Source organism: Medicago sativa, chromosome 2 (genome assembly GCF_051527215.1).
Source record: "Medicago sativa cultivar Bolivia chromosome 2, Bolivia_mono, whole genome shotgun sequence".
NCBI lineage: Eukaryota > Viridiplantae > Streptophyta > Magnoliopsida > Fabales > Fabaceae > Medicago > Medicago sativa.
Genome location: NC_140750.1, coordinates 36,913,358 through 36,934,513, shown reverse-complemented (window position 1 = coordinate 36,934,513; position 21,156 = coordinate 36,913,358). Strand labels below are relative to the sequence as shown.

At 37.7% G+C, this 21,156-nt stretch overlaps 1 protein-coding gene across 1 annotated transcript; it reads left to right on the top strand.

Moving 5' to 3' along the window:
* The first annotated feature begins 19,640 nt into the window (after positions 1 to 19,640).
* On the top strand, positions 19,641 to 20,920 carry LOC146946632 (uncharacterized). Its single transcript, XM_085748270.1, has 3 exons — positions 19,641 to 19,839; positions 20,017 to 20,133; positions 20,502 to 20,920. The coding sequence occupies exons 1-3, from the start codon at positions 19,641 to 19,643 to the stop codon at positions 20,918 to 20,920; spliced, it is 735 nt and encodes a 244-aa protein (XP_085604396.1).
* Positions 20,921 to 21,156: the final 236 nt, after the last annotated feature.

Sequence of the window (21,156 nt, the reverse complement as noted above, 5' to 3'; positions counted from 1 at the left end):
AATCATCATGCAGGTCCACTGTATTACCATAAGCTTGAAAAATTTCTAAACTGTCAATCAAAGTCAGAGTTAAGTACACACTTTTAAGGTCTTTCAGGGTTATAACGGGGCTTAGGTGAAAGGTGTATATATTTTGGGAAGTAGTGTTATAGAACAATGAAGTTAAGCTCATTCTACTCGGATATCTTTGATACAATAGTAAATCAAATTCCTTCCTTCCAATTTTAAAATAGAAGAGTACTAGAGAACCTATTTTATTCTTTCGACACATGTAAACATTGTTGGTCTCGTAAACAAAGTTCTCTTCTTTTCATGATTTTTTTCTGCACATTTTTCAAGTGCTTTTGCTTTGCTCATCAAGAGATAAAATATAAAATTTTAATGTTTTTCTCTTAGTTATCTAGTACCCCCACCCCAAACTTAGTGAGTTGCTAATTCCAGAAGCAACCCCAAACTTGAACATTTCACACTACCTAGATAGCTTAACTTCAAAACAATTGACTGGGACATTCATTCCTAAGGCTTTCTAGGTTTGTAATATGGTTCGTCACCGAACAAGGGATCTATACCTAATGGCTCAATTTGGCTTTACAAAGGATAAGTAACAATCATATCAGGGTAGGCTCAAAAAGGCTCAAGGTACCAAGCACTTTGCCTTGGTGTGTACAAAATAGGACGAATCAACAAATAGAGAAATATCGCAAGTTCTAGAAATAGCAGTTGCATGAAGCACTCATATATCTAAAATTGGAAAAATAAAATTTAGGTTGTGGACCTTACAAGTTGAGTTATCTGGGAGTCGTGGCTACCTAATTTCCTTTGCTATACACTTCCCTTTGAATCATTTAGGCATCATCCTCCTTGAACTTTTTGAGATATAATTGGCATAGCACTGTTATGAGACTGATGAATTTCCAAAAACAAATAGATTCATTAATAATAAACAAAGGAAAGCATTATAAACGGGGGATTAAAAACAACTGACACGGCAACACAATGTTTGACATAAATTAAAAGTACATCAAAATAAAGAAACAAGAAGTAGAAAGCTGAAAATTAAAATCTCGGACTCCAAGTCCAGTCACTGCTCGTCATCCTCAGAATGTCCCTCCAGTCCAGCATAGAAATCATTAACGCTCTGCTCACTAGCTGTCTTCCCACGCACAAAGTCGGCTCTGACACGCTGCTCCCTAGTCTGGGCTCGTCCTCTCTGATCAACAAAATACTGCTCCATGATCTCTTCGGTACCAAATCTCTCAAAGGCGTTGCTCTGAAGAGGCCTCTGACGATGCTGATCAGCAGCAAGAGAAAGCTCCGCTCCAAAATAAGGGTTGTCCACATACAGCTGTGATGATGTGTCTTGGGCCCAGTTGGCCATACCATAGATGTAATCATGCATCATCGGGTGTAGTGGTGGGTTTTGAGGCACATCCTCCTGCATAGGCTGTGCCTGATGGGGACCTCCAAGAGCTTGTTGACCCGGCTGTCCCTCGTGACCCTTCTTCTTCTCAAAATTTACCATGGTTGTATCATGAATGTTCCCTTTTGATTTGAACATGATATCTCCACGTTCTTCCGGGACACCTTCTTCCTTACACAAAGCGTTGATGAGACAACAATGCCGCAAAGTTACTGACGTCCCACAATCTGCCATCTGTTGAATACTCTTGTTGAGAAGTCGCCCAACATTTATCCCACGGCCAAAAATGATAGCCTCCAAGATATACAATCTCTCCATAGGCAACTCCGAAGTCGCAGACACACTTTCCAAAGTATAATGAATGAATGAAGCCCAATCCTTGTATTGTGGCTTGAGGTCCACCACATCCATCCGAGAGGAGATTCTCGTGGCTCTAGACCTCACATAATCAACACCTTCTTCCCCAATTTCCTGCAAGATCTGCTGAAGCTCATCATCAGACGGAAAATTTCTCGTGCTTCTCTTTCTCCTAAACTCAACATGGCACTGTCTTAGTGGCTTTAGCCCTAGAAATGCATTGATGGCTCTAGGGCTGTAATCAACCTGCTTTCCTCGTACAAAAGAGACATCTACATCGCCTCCGTACACATTTGCAAAGAATTCAAGAACTATGGTACGGTTGCTCTCCTTTGTCACCAAATCATTCAACTTTTTCCACCCAAGTGCATTGAATGTTGTCTCGATCTAGGGGTACCTCTGAAGGTTAATGAAGTTGAACTTTCGTTCGCCGGAAAACTTGAATCCCTTGATCTTTTCAGACCGTTCAGCATGTTCGACATCTTCGAATTTCTCATAAGTGGGTTGTTGTGGTGGTTGGGTTGATTGGGTGTTACGGGATCCTCTGGTGCGTTTGTTTGATGCGGAGGCCATTTGTGAAGCTAGGTTTGGTAGATGAAGATTGTTGAAAGAAATAGGAAATTAGTGAATTTAGGGTTAGGTTAATTTTTGATGGATTTATGGTTGATGTGTATGTGAAATTGATGGGTTAGGAAGTTTTTAGTGAGGGTTTAGATGAGTATTTGGTGAGTAGGGACGGATTTTATGGAGTTGAATGTGGTTATGAGAAATTTGGGCAGAGTTTTGGTAAGAGTAAAGTGAGAAATTCCGTGACATGTATATATAGAAGCTTGTAATCGTGCCACGTTTAGGGTTCATCGTGCCACGATGCCTTTTGTAACGGTCAAAAATGTTTGAACTTCCCACTCATGTGCCACGATGCAAGCAAACATGCCACGATCATGTTTTCTGGGCACAATCGTGCCACGATCATATTAAACGTGCCATGATCATAGTAAATCTCCCAGCTAAACGTGCCACAATTTGAAGGTTGTCGTGCCACGAAAAATCCAGTGGCAGTCAGCTCAATTTCTACCTTCAAATCGTGCCACGATGGAGTCTGATCGTGCCACGTTCATATGGACTTGGAAGATTTTCTTTGTTTTTTTTTTCAGCTTTCGCAAAATCTTTTTGTACTTTTTGTATAAAAATGTATAAAAATAAATAAAAAATACCTGAGCGGATCTAAATCCGATGGGTTGCCTCCCATAAAGCGCTTTTTTACCGTCACTAGCTTGACTTATGATAACCCCTAAGGATCATTTAACACCACTCCCACTCTATTCTTTGGGAGTTCACCTCCAAGGTAAGGTTTCAACCTTTGAGCATTAACCTTGAAGGTCTCATGTTCTCCAGGCTTACTCAGCTCCATAGCTCCATAGGGAGAAATGCTTACAACCATTAATGGTCCGGATTACTTGGATTTTAACTTCCCGGGGAATAGCTTCAACCTGGAATTAAACAGCAAAACAAGTTGTCCAATATAAAATTCTCTCCTCACTAAACCCTTGTCATGATACCTCTTGGTTTTATCTTTGTAGATTACGGCTTTCTCATACGCACGCAACCTCATCTCCTCCAGCTCATTAAGTTTTAAAAGCCTTTTCTTACCAGCTAAAGTTTGATCAAAATTTAGGGATTTGATAGCCCAATAAGCTTTATGTTCTAACTCAACTGGGAGATGACAAGCCTTCCCATAGACCAACTGATAGGGCGATAAGCCAAGATGTGTTTTAAACGCAGTCCTATATGCCCATAAAGTATCATCTAACTTCCTTGACCAATCTTTCCTAGAAGACGCTACAGTTTTCTCCAGAATTTGTTTCAACTGGCGGTTTGAAACTTCTACTTGCCCACTAGTTTGAGGGTGGTAGGGAGTTGCAACTTTGTGCTTGATGTTATAATTTTTAAGCATGGTTTCAAGAAGATTGTTGCAAAAGTTCTTCCCCCCATCACTGATCAAGACTCTAGGGGTTCTAAAGCTACTGAAAATATTTTTCTTTAAGAAGTTGACAACAATTTTGGCATCATTAGCAATACATGGTATCGCTTCAACCCATTTAGTGACATAGTCAACACAAACAAGTATATGGAGATAAGAGTAAGAGGAAGGGAAAGGTCCCATAAATTCAATGCCCTAACAATCAAAAGGTTCAACTTCAATGATTCCTGTTAGGGGCATTTCATTCCTCTTAGAGATACTACCTGTTCTTTGGCATTCGTCACACCGCTTTACAAACTTTTGGCAGTCCTTGAAAAGAGTGGGCCACTAGAAACCACTTTGCAAGACTTTTGCAGCGGTTCTTTCCCCACTATGGTGGCCCCCATAAGCTGAGCTATGGCAGTGCCACATGATAAAATTAGCTTCCTCACCTGCAACACAACGTCTAATCAAACCGTCAGTGCTTACCTTAATCAGATAAGGATCATTCCACAGATAGTGGTATGCATCCTTGAAGAACTTTTTCCTCTGATGATGCTCCATGTCATCAGGAACTATGTTACCGGCTTTAAAATTCACCATGTCGGCAAACCAAGGCCTTTCTCCAATAGCAAACAACTTTTCATCCGAAAATTCGGCCATGATGGTCTTCTCTTTCTTTATCACCTCACTATTATCCAACCTTGAGAGGTGATCAGCCACCACGTTCTCTACTCCCTTCTTGTCACGAATCTCAAGATCAAACTCTTGTAATAAGAGGATCCACCTCAATAGTTGAGGCTTTGAATCCCCTTTTGTCAAGTGATACTTCAGAGCTGCATGATCTGTAAAAATAATGACTTTCGAGCCTATTAGATAAGAACGAAATTTTTTCAATGCAAAGATTACTGCAAGCAATTCTTTTTCAGTAGTGGAATAGTTCACTTGATTTTCATTTAACACTTTGCTTGCGTAGTAAATTGCATGGAAAAATTTGTTCTTTCGTTGGCCTAGGACTGCACCAACAGCATAATCACTTGCATCACACATAAGTTCAAAAGGTAATTCCCAATCAGGTGCAATGATTATTGGTGCAGTCACCAACTTGGTTTTAATAAAAGAAAAAGCATTAAGACATTCAGAATCAAAATTAAAATCATTTTCTTTGACTAAGAGGTTACAAAGGGACTTGGAAATTTTTTAAAAATCTTTTATAAAACGCCGATAGAAACCAGCATGCCCCAAGAAACTCCTCACCCTTTAACATTAACAGGAGGGGGAAGTTTCTCTATAACCTCTATCTTCGCTTGGTCGACCTCTATGCCTTTACTTCGTATTTTATGCCCCAAAATTATACCTTCAGTTACCATGAAATAGCATTTTTCCCAATTTAAAATGAGGTTAGTTTCAGTGCATCTCTTAAGGACATCATCTAGGTGAAACAAGCATTGGTCAAAAGACTTACCAAACACAGAAATGTCGTCCATAAATACCTCAATGTTCTTCTCTATCATGTCAGAGAAGATGGAGAGCATACACCTTTGAAAGGTCGTCGGCGCATTACACAGCCCAAAGGGCATTCTCCTATAAGCAAACACACCAAATGGACAAGTGAAGACAGTCTTCTCTTGGTCTTCCGGAGCCACCGCGATCTGATTATACCTCGAATACCCACATCCAAAAATAAGTAAAAATCTTGGCCAGCCAACCTCTCTAGCATTTGATCCATGAATGGTAACGAAAAATGGTCCTTCCTTATTGCGGTGTTCAATCTCCGGTAATCTATGCACATTCTCCAACCGGTGACGGTACGGGTGGGTATCAATTCATTTTTTTCATTAGACACCACCGTCATTCCTGCCTTTTTAGGCACCACATGAACAGGACTTACCCAAGAGTTATCAGAGATAGGGTAAATCATACCTGCATCCAGCAACTTTAAAACTTCTTTCTTAACCACTTCCTTCATTGTTGGGTTTAGTCTTCTTTGAGGTTGAACTACAGGTTTGTATTTAGCCTCCATGTGTATCTTGTGCATGCAATAAGCTGGACTAATACCCTTTAAATCAGAAATGTTCCACCCCAAAGCTTCTTGGTTGCTCGTTTCTCTTCTTCTAAAGGGGTCAAGGTACTACTGATGATTGCTGGTTTTGAAGCATCCTTGCTAAGAAAAACATACTTCAAGTGAGTTCTTTTAATTATGGATTTTTCTCTTCCTCACTACTCTGAGTTTGCGCCCCTACATACTTTTCACCAAGAATGTCTTCAATTTTCAGCGGTTGTATCTAATACCCGTTTGCCTCAAGTTGCTTCATACATTCCTTCACGTCAACATCTTCAACGTGTTCACAACTCTCTATAGAATTAACAATTGCTCTCTCCATAGGTTGTGTTGGTTGAGGCTTACGAGAATTGGCTTCAACTATTTCATCAACAACACCAATTCGGTAACATTGAGGATTTTCAGTTCGGTGTTTCATAGCCTCAAAGATGTTGAACACTACTTGCTCATATTGGAACCTTAACATAAGCTCACCCATGTCAACATCAATCAAAGCACGGCCTATTGCAAGGAAAGGTCTTCCTAGAATGAGTGACATGTCTTCATCTTCATCCATATCTAAGATCACAAAATCAGCAGGAAAGACTAGCTCATTAACTGTAACTAGTACATCTTCAAGAACACCGAAAGGATAAGAGATTGACCAATCATCTAGAGTGAGGGTCATTCTTGTTGGTTTGGGTTCGCCACATCCTAGCTTTTTCATCATTGAAAGGGGCATCAAGTTGATACTTGCCCCTAAATCACATAGAGCACTACCAATATCTACCGGTCCAATAGAACAAGGGATCGTAAAGGCACCTGGATCTTTTAGCTTAGGTGGGAGTTTCTTTTGGAGAATAGCACTACAATTCTCGGAAAGAGCAATGTTCTCATCATCCTTAGGCCTTTTTCTTCCAGTCAATAGCTCCTTCATGAATTTAGCATACAAGGCATTTGATTTAGAGCATCACCGAAAGGAATATTAACCTGAAGTTGAGAGAAAAGTTCCATGAACTTTTTGAATTGACCTTCCTTTTTCTTCTTTTTCTTAGCTAAATGAGGATAAGGAAGCTTCACATAAGGTGGAATAACTTGTGGTTTATCTCCATCTTTCAATATTTGGCTCTTAGACTTCCTCAAGATTGAGTCCTCATCTATCAATTTCTCACTTTTTTCTCCCTCTATTTTTTTCTTCTTTTCATTTTCAACTACGCCAATATCGCTCTCATTTTTTACTACACCATGTTCAATTTCTTTTTCCACTACATCCTCAAGTTCCTTTTCAACTTCACCATTTTTTTCTACCTCCACAACTACTATATCAACTTTCTTTGGAGCTTTTGGAACTAAAGGTGCTAGAACATTTTTGCTCCTTAACTCAATAGCATTGCATAATTCATTCTTAGGGTTTTCATTAGGGTTACCTGAGAACCCCCCTTTCTTCTGTTCAGCCAACTGCTTTGCCAATTGCCCCCGTTGAGTTTCAAGCATTTTTCTTGAGGCTTCGTTGTTCTTCCTTTCAGCTTCTTGACTCTTTTTCATCTCTTCAAAGTTTCCTTGAGTCATCTTCATGAAATTCATCATAGTTTCCTCAAGAGCTGAAGGCTTTCTTTGTTGCTGTTGTTGAGGATTTGGCATTAGAGGATTCAAGGTGTTATTGTTTGAGTAACTCAAGTTGGGACGTTTGTTAAAGCCTGGATTGTAGTAAGGGTTTTGCTGTTGATAGTTCACATAGTTTGCTTCCTCACTTAAACCTTCAGGTACACACTCACCATTTGCATGTCCCTCTCCACACAAATCACATCTGACTGCAGCTACTTGTTGTTGTTTGTTGGCCATAGTGGAACCGTGAGACTCCTTAGTTAGAGTCTTAATTTGCTTGTTCATAGCTTCTTGGTTGGCTAGGATAGAAGTAGTGTCACTCACCCCAAACACACCCCTTTTCTTTTTCTCCGCATCAACACGGTATTCATTGTTGGCCATGTTTTCTGTGAGGGTTTGGACTTCATGATCTGTTTTCACTTTTAGACTACCCCCATCTGAAGCATCGAGAAACATTTTGTTGTGATGTTTTATCCCTTCAGTGATGTGTTCTCCAAAAATTTAAGCTCTAACTCCTCCCATGTTTCAATGGTCCCATTAGGCACGGTCAACAACCAATCCTTAGCTTTACCGGTTAAAGTGAAAAGAAACTGTAACAGCCCAAATTTTCGCTAGATTTATTTTATTTATTTATTTATGTGTGTTATATGTGCTCTTATGTGATTATTGCCTCTGTGTGTGTATTTTTGGTTGGGAATCGTAGAATTCAGTATTAGAGGGGTATTTTAGTCATTTTGAACTTAGGGGCATTTTGGTCATTTTGAGAGCAGGGGTAATTTTGTAATTTTGCTGGAGGTTATTTTTAGTGCTTAGTAAGAGTATTATTTTACCAAGTTACTAGAAGGTGTAGTAATTATTTTATTTACTGTTAAGTGACCGTTAGTGTCATATTTTACCGTTAAGTGAGTAGTAACATTTTTGAGGTTTAAATAGAAATGGGTTAGGCCCATTAAGGTTTGTAAGATAAGCCCAATTAGGGGAGCCTATATAAACTAATGTTAGTAGAGAAATAGGGTTTTTCACCAACATTTTTCATTTGAGAAGAGAAGAGTTAGAGGCTAGAGGGAAGAACAAGAGCAAGGGTTAGAGGCAAGAGGGGATTCATCATCTAGGAGCTAAATTGAAGCTTGGGTTAAAGATTCTTGGTGCTAGAGGTAAGAGGGTTAGGTTTCAACCATAATTCCTAACTTATTATTTCTACCCATTTTGTGAAATTGATGAATTGAACCTAATTAATTGTAAATTCGTGTTCATGTTTTGATGCAATGTTTGGGTATGTAAATTGAATGTTATTTGAGTGGTTGATGATGAAATTACATGCTTAAATTGTGGTTAAGTGTATGCTTTGCATTTTTGTCCAAAAATGATGAAATGAGGTGTTGTTGTGATGAATTCATGATGGTTAATTGTTGTTGTTGTTGAGGGATGTTGATGTTGATGATTAAAACCTTCGGCAATCATAATTGTGGAGTTTGCTATGACTTTGTGTTGTTTTTGAAGTTTTGATGAAAAATGGGTCAAATGATGATTTTTGTTAAGAGAATGTTTTGGGGCAAATTTTATACGGATTTGAGTGTCTTTTCATGTTTAGAAATGTTTAAACAAACTTTGGGATCAAATTTGGGCATTGGGGAGTCAAAATTGGGGTTTTGGGGTGAAAATGGCTCTTTTCCCGAAACTACTGTCATAACTCGCAACCGTACTCGCAGTGGCGAGTTGGATGCAAGCAACAGGGGCTCCCTGGAGCCAACTCGCAATGGCGAGTGAAGTTACTCGTAGCTGTGAGTTGCACATGGCAGTACCCCCTGTTTCGCATTCTTTCATCTTTTTCCCTCGTTTCTGTCGTGAACTGGTTTTTGGTACAAACGTGAAAATTGTAGATAATATTTTTAGCTTTCTAAGGGCGTTGGTTTGACTTGAATATGATTTTTGGTTTTCAAGTTATAAGGAAAATACTCTTGAAAAGTTTTGTCGAAAAATCCCGCATAACTAGTTCTAAGTCGACCCAATCCTCGTGGAATGTTTTTAATCTTTGAAACTTGATTTTTATGAGTTCGGATAAGGAGGTTAAACTGTGATGTAGTGAACCTACTTGTTTTACTTAGAAATGGTAAATTCTTTGAAAAATGACAATTGAGACGAACTTTGTGATTTTCATGATTTCGTTATGTTTGGCCGGTGAAACGCCAAGGTATCCTCTACGGCATTCATACGTGGCCTAGTGGTATGCCTAGTTGAGGCATTGGAGCTTGTTTACTTGGTTTTGGTTAAATGACCCAATTATTTTCAATATTGTGATTTTTGAGACGAACTTGATTGAAAATGATTTTCAATATATGTTGTAATTGTTCTTTTATTTGGATTGTAAGGAATTATGTGGAGATATAAAACTATATGATATAGTTGAATGATGATTATAGCCGTTGACTTATAGCCGTTGATTATAGCCGTTGAATTGTTGTGAACATATGCATGGTGAATTGAGTCATATGTTCATGCATCATATGTCGTGTCGGATGTTATATCCATATTGCCGTTGACTATAGCCGTTGATAATGATGTTTTTGTTGCATCATGGGTGACGACCTTGAGGAGATTTGGTACCAGATGCATCTAGATGAGTCTAGAGTCATTGCATACTTTGTTGGTGAATTGAAATGCATTGAGTTGTGAATGATGATTGAATTTGTTAATGGTTGATTAACATGGTTGATTTTGTGATGGGTGTGAACTTGAGATGATGATATTGAATGATGTGAATGTTAAGAATACTTGTGAATACGTGTATAGTTTGTTATCCATCTTTCTTAAATGTATCTTTCATTCTCAAAGTTTCTTGTTAATTTTAATTGGATTATGATGATGTAATGCTAACCCTCAGTGGTTTACCACCTACCTTTCTGTATGGACGGGTAGATGGAGTGCAGGATGCTTAGACTTGTGTTGATGTTGCCGAGGAGCGGAGTTCCTCTTTTTGTGCAAGTGTCTAGATTAGGGCTCTGATCTAGGGTAGTTCTTGCACGTTGGATTTCTATTTGATTATGTAGTTTTGGTGTTGAGACATTATTATGTTGAGATTTGAGATATGATTGTATCCGAGATTGGAGGATGTTGTTTTTGTATCTTATTTCTAAGATTTATAATTGTTATGGATTATATATGTGTTCCGCTGCTATGGGATGTAACATGATCTTTATGCATGTATGTTTTAAATTGGAAGACGTAGCATCTATTTCTAGAATATATTTGTATATTCGCGCATTTTACCACTTAATAGAAGTAGGGTGTTACAGAAACAGCCTAAGTTTCTTTTGGTCTTCAGTAACATTTGCTGGAGGCACAAAAAACTCACATGTTTCAGCAAAATGGCTTAAGTGTTCATGAGGGCTAACGGTCTCTGTCCCATCAAATTGCCTCTCCTTCAATCCGTTCTAAACTGATGCCTTGATGTCGAAGGCAACAGGATTAGTAGGTCTGAACACATGAGTTAGGCGACCACAGTTAGTAGCTAAACCATAATCTCCCAACTTAGGCCTTGGTGGTGGATCAGTATCTTCAATAGTGGTAGATTTAGGAGAGGAGATTGTTTCAGATTCAGTAAGTGTCAAACTCGGTATCTGTTGGCGTGCACTTGGTGGTACTGACTGTGACAACCTTAACAACCGGACAGCTTTCCGATTGGCTCTCGTAGTCCTTTCGATCTCGGGATCGTACTCTAAATCGTTTGCACTCCGTCTACCTCGCATAAACAGCAAAATACCTTAGTACCACTGCACGATACAAAGAAATTAATGAATACTGAAACAAAGAATTTTTTTTAAAAAAAATAGAAAATTATATTGCAGAAATCCTAAATTATAACACAATTGCCTTGTTGAAATAAATCAACAGTCCCCGACAATGGCGCCAAAAACTTGATAGATATTTGGCAAGTGTACCAAAACTATCGAAGTAGTAATAAATATCGTTCCACAAGGACTATGTTTACTTCAATTCTAGAAAGTACGTTATTCGTTAGGTTGTGTAAAGATTATATTGGTTGCCATAGGCAGAAGATTTTGGTTCAATACTTAGTAAATAAAGTGCGAGAGAAAATTACTTTAAGATGAATGATTAAGCCGGTGAATCCACTATTGCTTTATATGACTAGTTTACCTCCCTTTACTCTCAATTACTATTAAATCTTTACGACAAATTAACTAAGTGATTTTGATCAATCTCTTGACTCAAAATCCTTTCCTAAGTTATAACCCTGTTAATCTCTTAAACAGATTAAATAACCGCGGAAGCGATGTCGGAACGTTAATTTATATGTCATAACCCTCAATTTCCTATCTCTAGGTTCCTAGTGTTGAGTTAAACAAATTACTATTTCAGGATTAAAAGCTAGGGCTTGTAGTCATTCAATTCCTAAGATCAATTTATGTGATTGCAACAAGCTAGGGTTAATAGTCATACAAACAATCATATGACAAGCAATAAACATAAATAATTCTGAATAAAGACTGAATAACATTGATAATAAAGAGAGTTCAGCTACTGATTCATATATTACAATATTTTCATCATGGCTCAATCAAACTAAGAGTTTAGCTACTCATAACTAAACAATCATAAACATAAACAAGAGAAAACATACATAAATCCGACCAACGATGAGTTGGTATGAGATTCAGGGCTTGTTCTTCGGTCTCCTGGTGTCTTCTATTCTCAAAATCGCAATAATAATCGGTACCTAATCCTTGGCCGCAACTGGCTTTTATAGAAAGAATTTTAGGGTTTCAGAAAATCCCATCATCATGCCATGTTATGAGACAATCGTGGCACGATCACTTCATTAAACCTATGTGGCAGCAGACAAAACCTAGAATCGTGGCACGTTACACAAACCTCCGTGCCACGAAATTTCTAGTAACAATCCCTTTGTCCCACGTTCATCAATCGTTCCACGAGATGTCCTCAACGTGGCACGATGTTTCACTCTTAGGCAATTTTCCTACCTTTTCACCAGTTTCTGCTCTTGTGCTCTTGTTCCTGTTTTGGCCTGATTTCACCATGAATTATAAGCAGTTGACTCTCTAAATGCCATAATAAAGACATAAACAAGACTAAAAAACTAGTGTTGATGCACAGTCATCAGCTCTCTTCTTCCTCACCCATCGTTTTCGTTTTTCCAGATTTGAAAGAAGTATGAAATGGTGTTTCTCTCTCTCTACAAATCTCTCTAAAAGATAGTGTTATGCCACCTCACAACCTTATCTCCAATCCATATCTCCCACATCAGCGTCCACCTCATCAAGTTAACGTTTTTCAATTAAAAACTGACGGAGTGGATTTAATTGGTGGACGGAGCTGAATTAAAGGACCATTTTAAGACGTTTATTAATTGAGGGACCAAAGTGAAACTTCATAATTATTTAAGGGACCGAAGATGTAATTAAGCCTCATAGAAAACATCGTCATTGTGAACATACATTGTCTTTTACACCACAAATTTTAATCAACATCATTATTCTCATCATCAAGCAATTTTAAGCATCGTCATTTTAATCATTATTATAAAGTATATATCGTACATCTCATCTTCCATAATATATTATAGACAACGTCATTAGCCACATCATTATGCATAAACATATTCACTCCTCTTAATTTAATACCTTACTCTACTACTAATATCTCTCTTTAAATTGTCTATAGTACCTTCAAAAACTTTCTTGTATTGATTCCATCATGGATTTAAGGAACTACTCTAAGTTTACCACACAAATTTTATACTAATTTCTCCTTAATCTACTCGATTTTATGCTCTTTCACCGTTAAGTTTCATGGTTTGTTTTACCGTATGTTGTTTTCCCTAAATTCCAATCTTGCGTTAACATCTCTAATCCTAATTAGAGCAACATTCATTATCATACTCTCATCGTCATGCTCATTATAACACCACTTACAATCAAACTACTACACATCCCCATAGTTAATATCATAATACCCTAGAGATGAAGAGATTATTCCCCTTACATCTAATCTCTCTCCAAGTTGGCTTAAGATACTCCTTAAGCGCGCCATCTACAACACAATCATTACCAAAAATAACATCAATGCCTATTCATCTCAAATTAACATCTCATTCATCAACACTCATCATATTTTCAATCACACATAATCATATTCCAACCAACATTCCAATCTCAATAGTCGTCATATACATGTAACATACCAAAAATGCAATTCAACAACTTTCAAGTATTAATTACATAACATCACATTTATATCAATCATTCAATAATTAATCAATCCAAATATTGCGGCAAGCCAAGCATGAGCACACACAAAATTTATCCATGACTTCAAATGTCACATATTCACATGGTTTAAATCAAGAAACACCTTAATAATGTTTCTAATTCCTCTTTTAACCTCACGTTTAAATTTTCACATTAATTAATCATTCTTTCAAAGGGCTACAACCGTCGCAGCGACCCGAATGAACTTTGAAAAATACAGCTTTCCCGTTCATCTCAATTAATTTATACTAATGATCTCGAACTCTTCTCTCTCATTCCATACCTAGTTTGAAGCTTTTACATAATAGAAGGAATTCAACGGCAGTAGCAAACTCGGCCATTTAACATGTTAATCACTCAGTCCGCGTGAATCGTAACTGAAAGACCATGCAATATGGAAAACGACCAACCAAGACAAAGTCAAGGCATTATTATTCATAAAATACAATTTAAAATTGCTTGACTATTTCGACTGTTATTCAGCAAAAACAATTTGCGGTTCTCATAAAATTAAGCAATAAACTTTAAAAAGTAATGAGAGATGTGTATGCTCACTTTATAGAAATGGCAAGGTACAAGAAAGTACGACAAAGATTAAGAGGTCTAAGAATTAAGGGGAAATCATAGAATTCATTAGAAGTAAATTATGTTTTTTTCTATGTGGGGAATGGTGGCGGCGCTGAAGAGAAAGCAAGCAAGGGTTTCTCCAATAAACAAAAGAAAATTGTTGTTGACACATTCCATATGGCTGGGACACACATGTAAAATACCTTTTTACCCCCTCGGCAGTTAACTGCCGAAGAATTCTCGGCAGTTAACTGCCGAGGAATTCAAAATCCGGCTGCAGTTAACTGCCGAGGAATTCCTCAGTAGTTAACTGCCGAGAAAAATTGTTTCATCAGATGAAACAGTCACCTGCTCCCCCTACACACTATTTTCTCATCACCTTCCATACAACTCCAATCCAACCCAAAATCCTAAAATTTTATTCATCAAATCTTGCTCCAAAATGATTCAAGCATCAAGCATAGGATGTATCAACACACTTTTGACGTAAAAAAACAGGTATTGTGCATTTTATTCGGTTTATTTTTTGGATATGTCATAGTTTTACAACGTCAGTTATGTAACACTGTCATGGGGAATCTCGGTAGTATATTGCCGAGGAAAACCTCGTTACCTTACTGCCGAGGAAAACCTCGGTTGTTAACTACCGAGTAACTCTTGGGAAAAAATTTTGGTGCAAAAAAATGGCAGCTACTGCCATTTTTTCCAAACTTTTTTTACTTTGTTTTTTTTTGTTTTTTTTTGTTTTAGTTCATTATGGCATTAATGTTTATGCATTAGTAAGTTGTTAATTTATATTTTTGTGTTGTTTAATTATAGTAATGACCGAGAACGAGGAAGATGTTTCGGGAGAGACAAAACGTAATTTTGTCCAAATTTCCAGAGATGTCAAACCGCCTAAGGTTGAAGTCAAACCAAACATTGATGGAGCTTCCGTCCATGTTGAAGCTTCTAAATATGTTAGCCCCGGTGTCATCCCACTTCAAGCCCACGAAGTTGACACGGCTAGGTTTTTTTGTGACGACATTAAGTTTCAAGATAGAGAAGAATTGCTTGGGTGGGTACGTTGTCAAGCAAATAAGGCGGGATTTACAATTGTTACACAAAGATCAAGCTTGATCCATCCAATATTGCGTCTAGTGTGTGAAAGGAGTGGAGCTCACAAAGTGCCTAAAAAAACCGAAGCATGCGACAACGGGCTCAAGAAAATGTGGGTGCTTGTTCATGATTAGTGGATATCAAAGTACGCAAACAAAGGAATGGGGATTGAACATTCTTAATGGAGTTCACAACCATGCGATGGAGCCGGCTTTAGAAGGACACATTCTTGCCGGTAGATTAAAGGAAGATGACAAGAAGATTGTACATGACTTGACCAAGAGCAAGATGCTTCCAAGAAATATTTTGATACACTTGAAGAACAAAAGACCACATTGCATGACAAATGTGAAGCAAGTGTACAATGAACGTCAAAAAATATGGAAGGCAAATAGAGGTGACAAAAAGCCGTTGCAATATCTAATCTCGAAGTTGGAGGAGCACAACTATACTTATTACTCAAGAACACATGGTGAAAGTAATACAATCGAAGATATCTTTTGGGCTCATCCAACATCCGTTAAGTTGTTTAACAATTTTCCAACGGTTTTGGTTATGGACTCCACATACAAAACCAACTTGTATAAGATGCCAATGTTTGAGGTAGTTGGGGTAACTTCGACCGATTTGACATATTCGGTTGGGTTTGGATTCTTGATGTATGAGAAAGAGGAAAACTTTGTTTGGGTTTTAAAAATGTTGCGTAAACTTCTTACTTCAAAGATGAATATGCCTAAGGTGATTGTTACCGACAGAGATGGGTCTTTGATGAAAGCGGTTGGAATTGTTTTCCCGAAAAGTTATGCTATGAATTGTTACTTTCATGTGCAAGCAAATGTTAAACAAAGTTGCGTCTTAGATTGTAAATATCCTTTGGGAAAAAAGGATGGGAAAGAGGTGAGTAATCGCGATGTTGTCAAGAAGATCATGAGGGCATGGAAAGATATGGTTGAATCGTCCACTCAAGAGTTATATGCAAATGCATTAGTGGAGTTCCAAGATGTTTGTAGTGATTTCCCACCTTTCCTAGCCTATGCCATGACCACCTTGAATGAACTGAAGGAGAAAATAATGAGGGTATGGACAGACCGTGTGTTGCATCTTGGTTGTAGATCCACCAATAGGGTAGAATCGGCTCATGCTTTGGTGAAGAAATATTTGGACAATAGTGTGGGTGATTTGGGTACTTGTTGGGAGAAAATACATAACATGTTGTTGCTTCAACACACTGCGATACAAACAGCCTTTGGTTAGAGCGTTACCGTGTTGGAACATAGATTCAAAGATGTCATTTTGTACTCTGGCTTAGGTGGTCATGTGTCTAGATATGCTTTGGACAACATTGCTATGGAAGAGTCACGTTGTAGGGAAACGTTGTGCATGAACAAGGAAATTTGTGGTTGTGTTCAAAGGACATCTTACGGCCTACCATGTGCATGCGAAATTGCAACTAAACTCCTTGAAGAAAAGCCAATTTTATTGGATGAGATACACCACCATTGGCAAAGGTTACCCATGGGAGAAGAAAGTAATGAACTTGGTTTTTCGGTCGATGATGAGTTGAAGGGTATTGTAGAACGTCTCAAGAAACTCCCTTTCCAAATGAAGCTTGAAGTCAAAGAGGTTTTGCTGCAATTGGCATTTCCTGAAACCACCATGATGTATCCACCACCACAAAAAGTAACAACCAAGGGAGCCAAGAAAAAAGTGAACATTGCGAGGTCTAAAGGAAGAATTACATCGACTAGTCGGATCCCTTCTTCTTGGGAGGTTGTTGATTCCCAAAATCCGGATAGTCAACCATCACCATCACCAATAACATCATCATATAAAAAGAAAAAAGGTGCTCGTCTTGGTAAAGCACCAATTTCCTCACTTCCACCATCTTCTCGATATCCAAAGCCTAAGGCTATCCCGGTTATGAGGCATATTGATTATATGCCACGCTTCATGCTTCCATTTATTGAAAAAGTGGTGGATGTTATTGGCGATGGACATTGTGGATTTCGGGCTATAGCCGAGTTCATGGGCTTAACCGAACAAAATCATCTCATGATTCGTACACGTCTTATTCAAGAATTGAAAGATCATAGAGATGATTATGTTGAAGTATTTGCGGGTGAGGATCGTTATAACTACATTTTAAATGGCTTACATCCTCCCGCAAATACAAAAAGTTGTGCACATCTTGTTGATAAGTGGTTGACTTTTCCGGACATAGGGCACATTGTTGCTAATTATTACAAAAGGTGTGTGGTTGTGTTGACAAATCTTAAAGTTGGTAACTCGGAATCTTTTTTTCCACTAAGAGGGCCACCACCGCCGGGTAAGCAAAAAACTCCCATCATGTGCCTTGGGGTAATTCCTAATCACTTTGTGCTTATTTACTTGAAGAATGGTTGTCCACTACCTCCATCATCTATGGAGTGGCACAATCACAAGAAACAAGATGCGGTGACTTGGGAAGATGAGTATTTGGATTAACATGAGTTGTTCCGAAAGCTCATGGCTACTGAAAGTGGAAACAAACCGCCAAAACCACAAAAGGAATCAAACAAAGCGGCGCCTATTTTGTTGGACACTCCCGAAAAACCAAAGCAACAATTTGAAGTTATTGCGGAAGATGAGGAAGATTTTATGTCACTTGATCTTCTCCAATCACTTGGCCTTTAACGAGTATTTTTTTTGTCGATGTTAGTCCTTTTTTTGGTAGAAATTACACCGACGTATATTTTGGGGTCAAAATTGTAATGCCAATTATTTGTGGCCAATATATAAGTAACATTATGTAATTTATATTGATATATATGATAACATGACTTTTATTGACTTGAAACTAGTGCAATACTTATTTATAGCTTATTAATGTTTACACATTTGATTTATTCGTTATTACATTCCATTTAATTTTGTTCAAATCTATGATTATTTTGTTAAAGCTTTTGTTAAGTGAAAACATGTCAGAGGTTGCAAGAATTGAAGGGCGTGTTAGGTATTGCGCGTTTAAAAAGACGGTTAAGGTTATGATAACACCGACGGACTCTATTGATGATTTGAAGACACAACTTAACACTTATTTTGAGCATCTTGGTGAAAATCAATATACATGTCACTTGTCTGCTCTAATGCCAATGATAGACCTAGGAGAAGATAGAGATGAATTCGCATGGAAAACGGCAAGTTATATGCCTTGGATTATTAAAGACGATAGCGACGTCGGATTTATGTTTAGGAATATGGTGGAAAATAATGTATTATATATATATATATATATATATATATATGTTCGTTCCATATGCAATTGTAATGAATGTAAGTAGGGATTTAATTTAATGATGTGTAATGAGTTGTAATGTGTTGTTTGATTATGGACACTATGTTCCGTTTTGATGAATTTCAAACTTTTGTGTGGTTTGAACCAAATGTCGGTTTGATTTAATTATGGACAAATGTAAAAGATATTGTATTTTTCTTGTTTATGACCGAGTTTCATTGTTGTATAATTTGAATTGCCTATGGAAATGCTCTGGTGAAATTACAGGTCAAAACTGGCCTAAAAATGGCTTGGTAAGGGTTAGCATTAATGCAGAACCTGTTGTCTGCATAAATGCTTTCCTCGGCAGTTAACTATCGAGGAATTCCTCGGCAGTTAACTGCAGCCGGATTTTGAATTCCTCGGCAGTTAACTGCCGAGGGGGCAAAAACGTATTTTACATGTGTGCCACAGCTTTCTCACATGTGTGAACAGCAATTTTCTAAACAAAATTGGTGAGAGGTTAGGTCAATGAAATACACACACACACACACCAAGTCTTTTTTTTTTTTTTTTTAAGGAACACACACTAAGTGTTAAATGGTGTTCCCTAAAAAAAGTGTTCAATGGTGTTGTATCGGATCATCATTATTTTTATAGATTATATTAATTTGTTTAAACATTTGCATCTATTTATTCTTATAAACCATTTAATCAACTTATAATATTAAGCTTATTATAATAACAATCTATGATTAACACTTTGAAAGTACAATGAATAGATTTAATATAAATAATTGATTGCTTAACTAAATTATTAAGGCAAACATATCAAGACAAATATGTACAAAACAATGTCGCACTTCAGTAAACACTCTTAAAATAGTAATCTATCATGATATTATTAAGATATATTAATAAGAAACTGAGGGAGGTCCATCTTAGATAATGCTATGGCAGCGATTGAGGTGCTGCATTTTATGAAAACCAAAATGCGACGCGAAAACATGTAAGTTGCTTTAAAACTTGACATTAGCAAAGCATATGACTGTATGGATTGGGCGTATCTGCGTGCGGTTATGGCTAAAATGGGTTTTCATAATCGTTGGATTCATTGGATGACTGTGTGCATTGAGTCTGTGGATTATTCTGTACTTGTGAATGGTGAACAGGTTGGCCCTATTATCCCGGGACATGGCCTTAGACAAGGGGATCCTCTTTCCCCGTATCTGTTTATTATCTGTGCAGAAGGTTTATCTTCTCTTATTTGAGATGCGGAGTCTTGGGGTGTTCTTACGGCCACCAAACTTTGCCGTCAAGCTCCTTCTGTCTCTCACTTTTTATTTCCTGACGACTATTTTCCCTTTTTTAAAGTAGACGAGAACCAAGCAATTGTTATGAAAAATATTTTGTCTACCTATGAAACAGTGTCTGGTCAGGCGATCAGTTGGCCTAAAAGTAAGATTTATTGTAGCAGAAATGTTCCGGATCCTCTCAAACAGAACATTACCGTTATCCTTGGAGTTCAAGTTGTGATGGGCACAAGTAAGTACCTAGGATTTCCATCTATGATTAGTCGAGATTGTAATGCAACCTTTGCCTCCATCAAAGATCGTGTGTGGCATAAAATTAATTCCTGGAGTGGTAAGTGCCTTTCTAAAGCAGGTCGTGAGGTGATGATAAAATCTATTTTGCAGGCAATTCCTTCTTATGTAATGGGTATTTTTTAGCTGCCAACTACTTTGATCAATTCAATCGAGAAGATGGTGAATTCCTTTTGGTGGGGTCATGGTAGAACCACGAAAAGGGGTATTCATTGGATGAGTCAGGAAAAGTTATCCACACCAAAGATACATGGAGGTATGGGTTTCAAAGATCTTTCGCATTTAACTTAGCTATGTTAGGTAAATAAGGCTGGAAGTTTATTACTGAACCGGAGTCACTAGTGGATCGTATTTTCAAAGCACGATACTTCTTCTTGGCATCCTATTTGACGGCTCAATATGGTCACAATCCGAGCTATGTTTGGCGTAGTATTATGCGTGCTAGATTTCTAGTGCGTGGAGGTGCAAGGTGGACCATAGGTTCAGGTGCGTCTGTTTCTATTCTTATTGAACCTTGGTTACATAATGGGGAGTGCATTCGAAGTGATATCCCAGGAGCTCATTTTGTCCAAAACTTTACCATTAATAGCTTGATGAAATTGTATGATAAAAGCTGGAATGAACAAGTGGTTAGACAGGTATTTAGTGTGGATATTGCTGAAAAGATATTACACACGCCCCTTATCCCACAGGTTGATACAGATAGAATTATATGGAAAGCGGAATGACATGGACGCTACTCTGTTTGTAGTGCTTACAGGTTATGTGTGTCTGAACTTGTCGACTCCTCTTGTAACGCCCTATTTCAATAAAAGCGATAAAACACGCGAATATAACGAATATTCAAGAAATAGACGCTACGTCTAACATAAAATCCAAAATCCAAACATACATGTATATATATATATATATATATATATATATATATATAATATCTCAACAATCGCAGCGGATACAAATCAAA

Bases quoted from the DNA above. Each gene is read 5' to 3' on its own strand.
- LOC146946632 (XM_085748270.1), top strand. From the start codon at position 19,641: ATGGATTGGGCGTATCTGCGTGCGGTTATGGCTAAAATGGGTTTTCAT. The intron at 19,840-20,016 runs GTTTATCTTCTC...CCTATGAAACAG, and splicing joins GTTTATTATCTGTGCAGAAG to TGTCTGGTCAGGCGATCAGT. The intron at 20,134-20,501 runs GTAAGTACCTAG...TAGGTAAATAAG, and splicing joins TCAAGTTGTGATGGGCACAA to GCTGGAAGTTTATTACTGAA.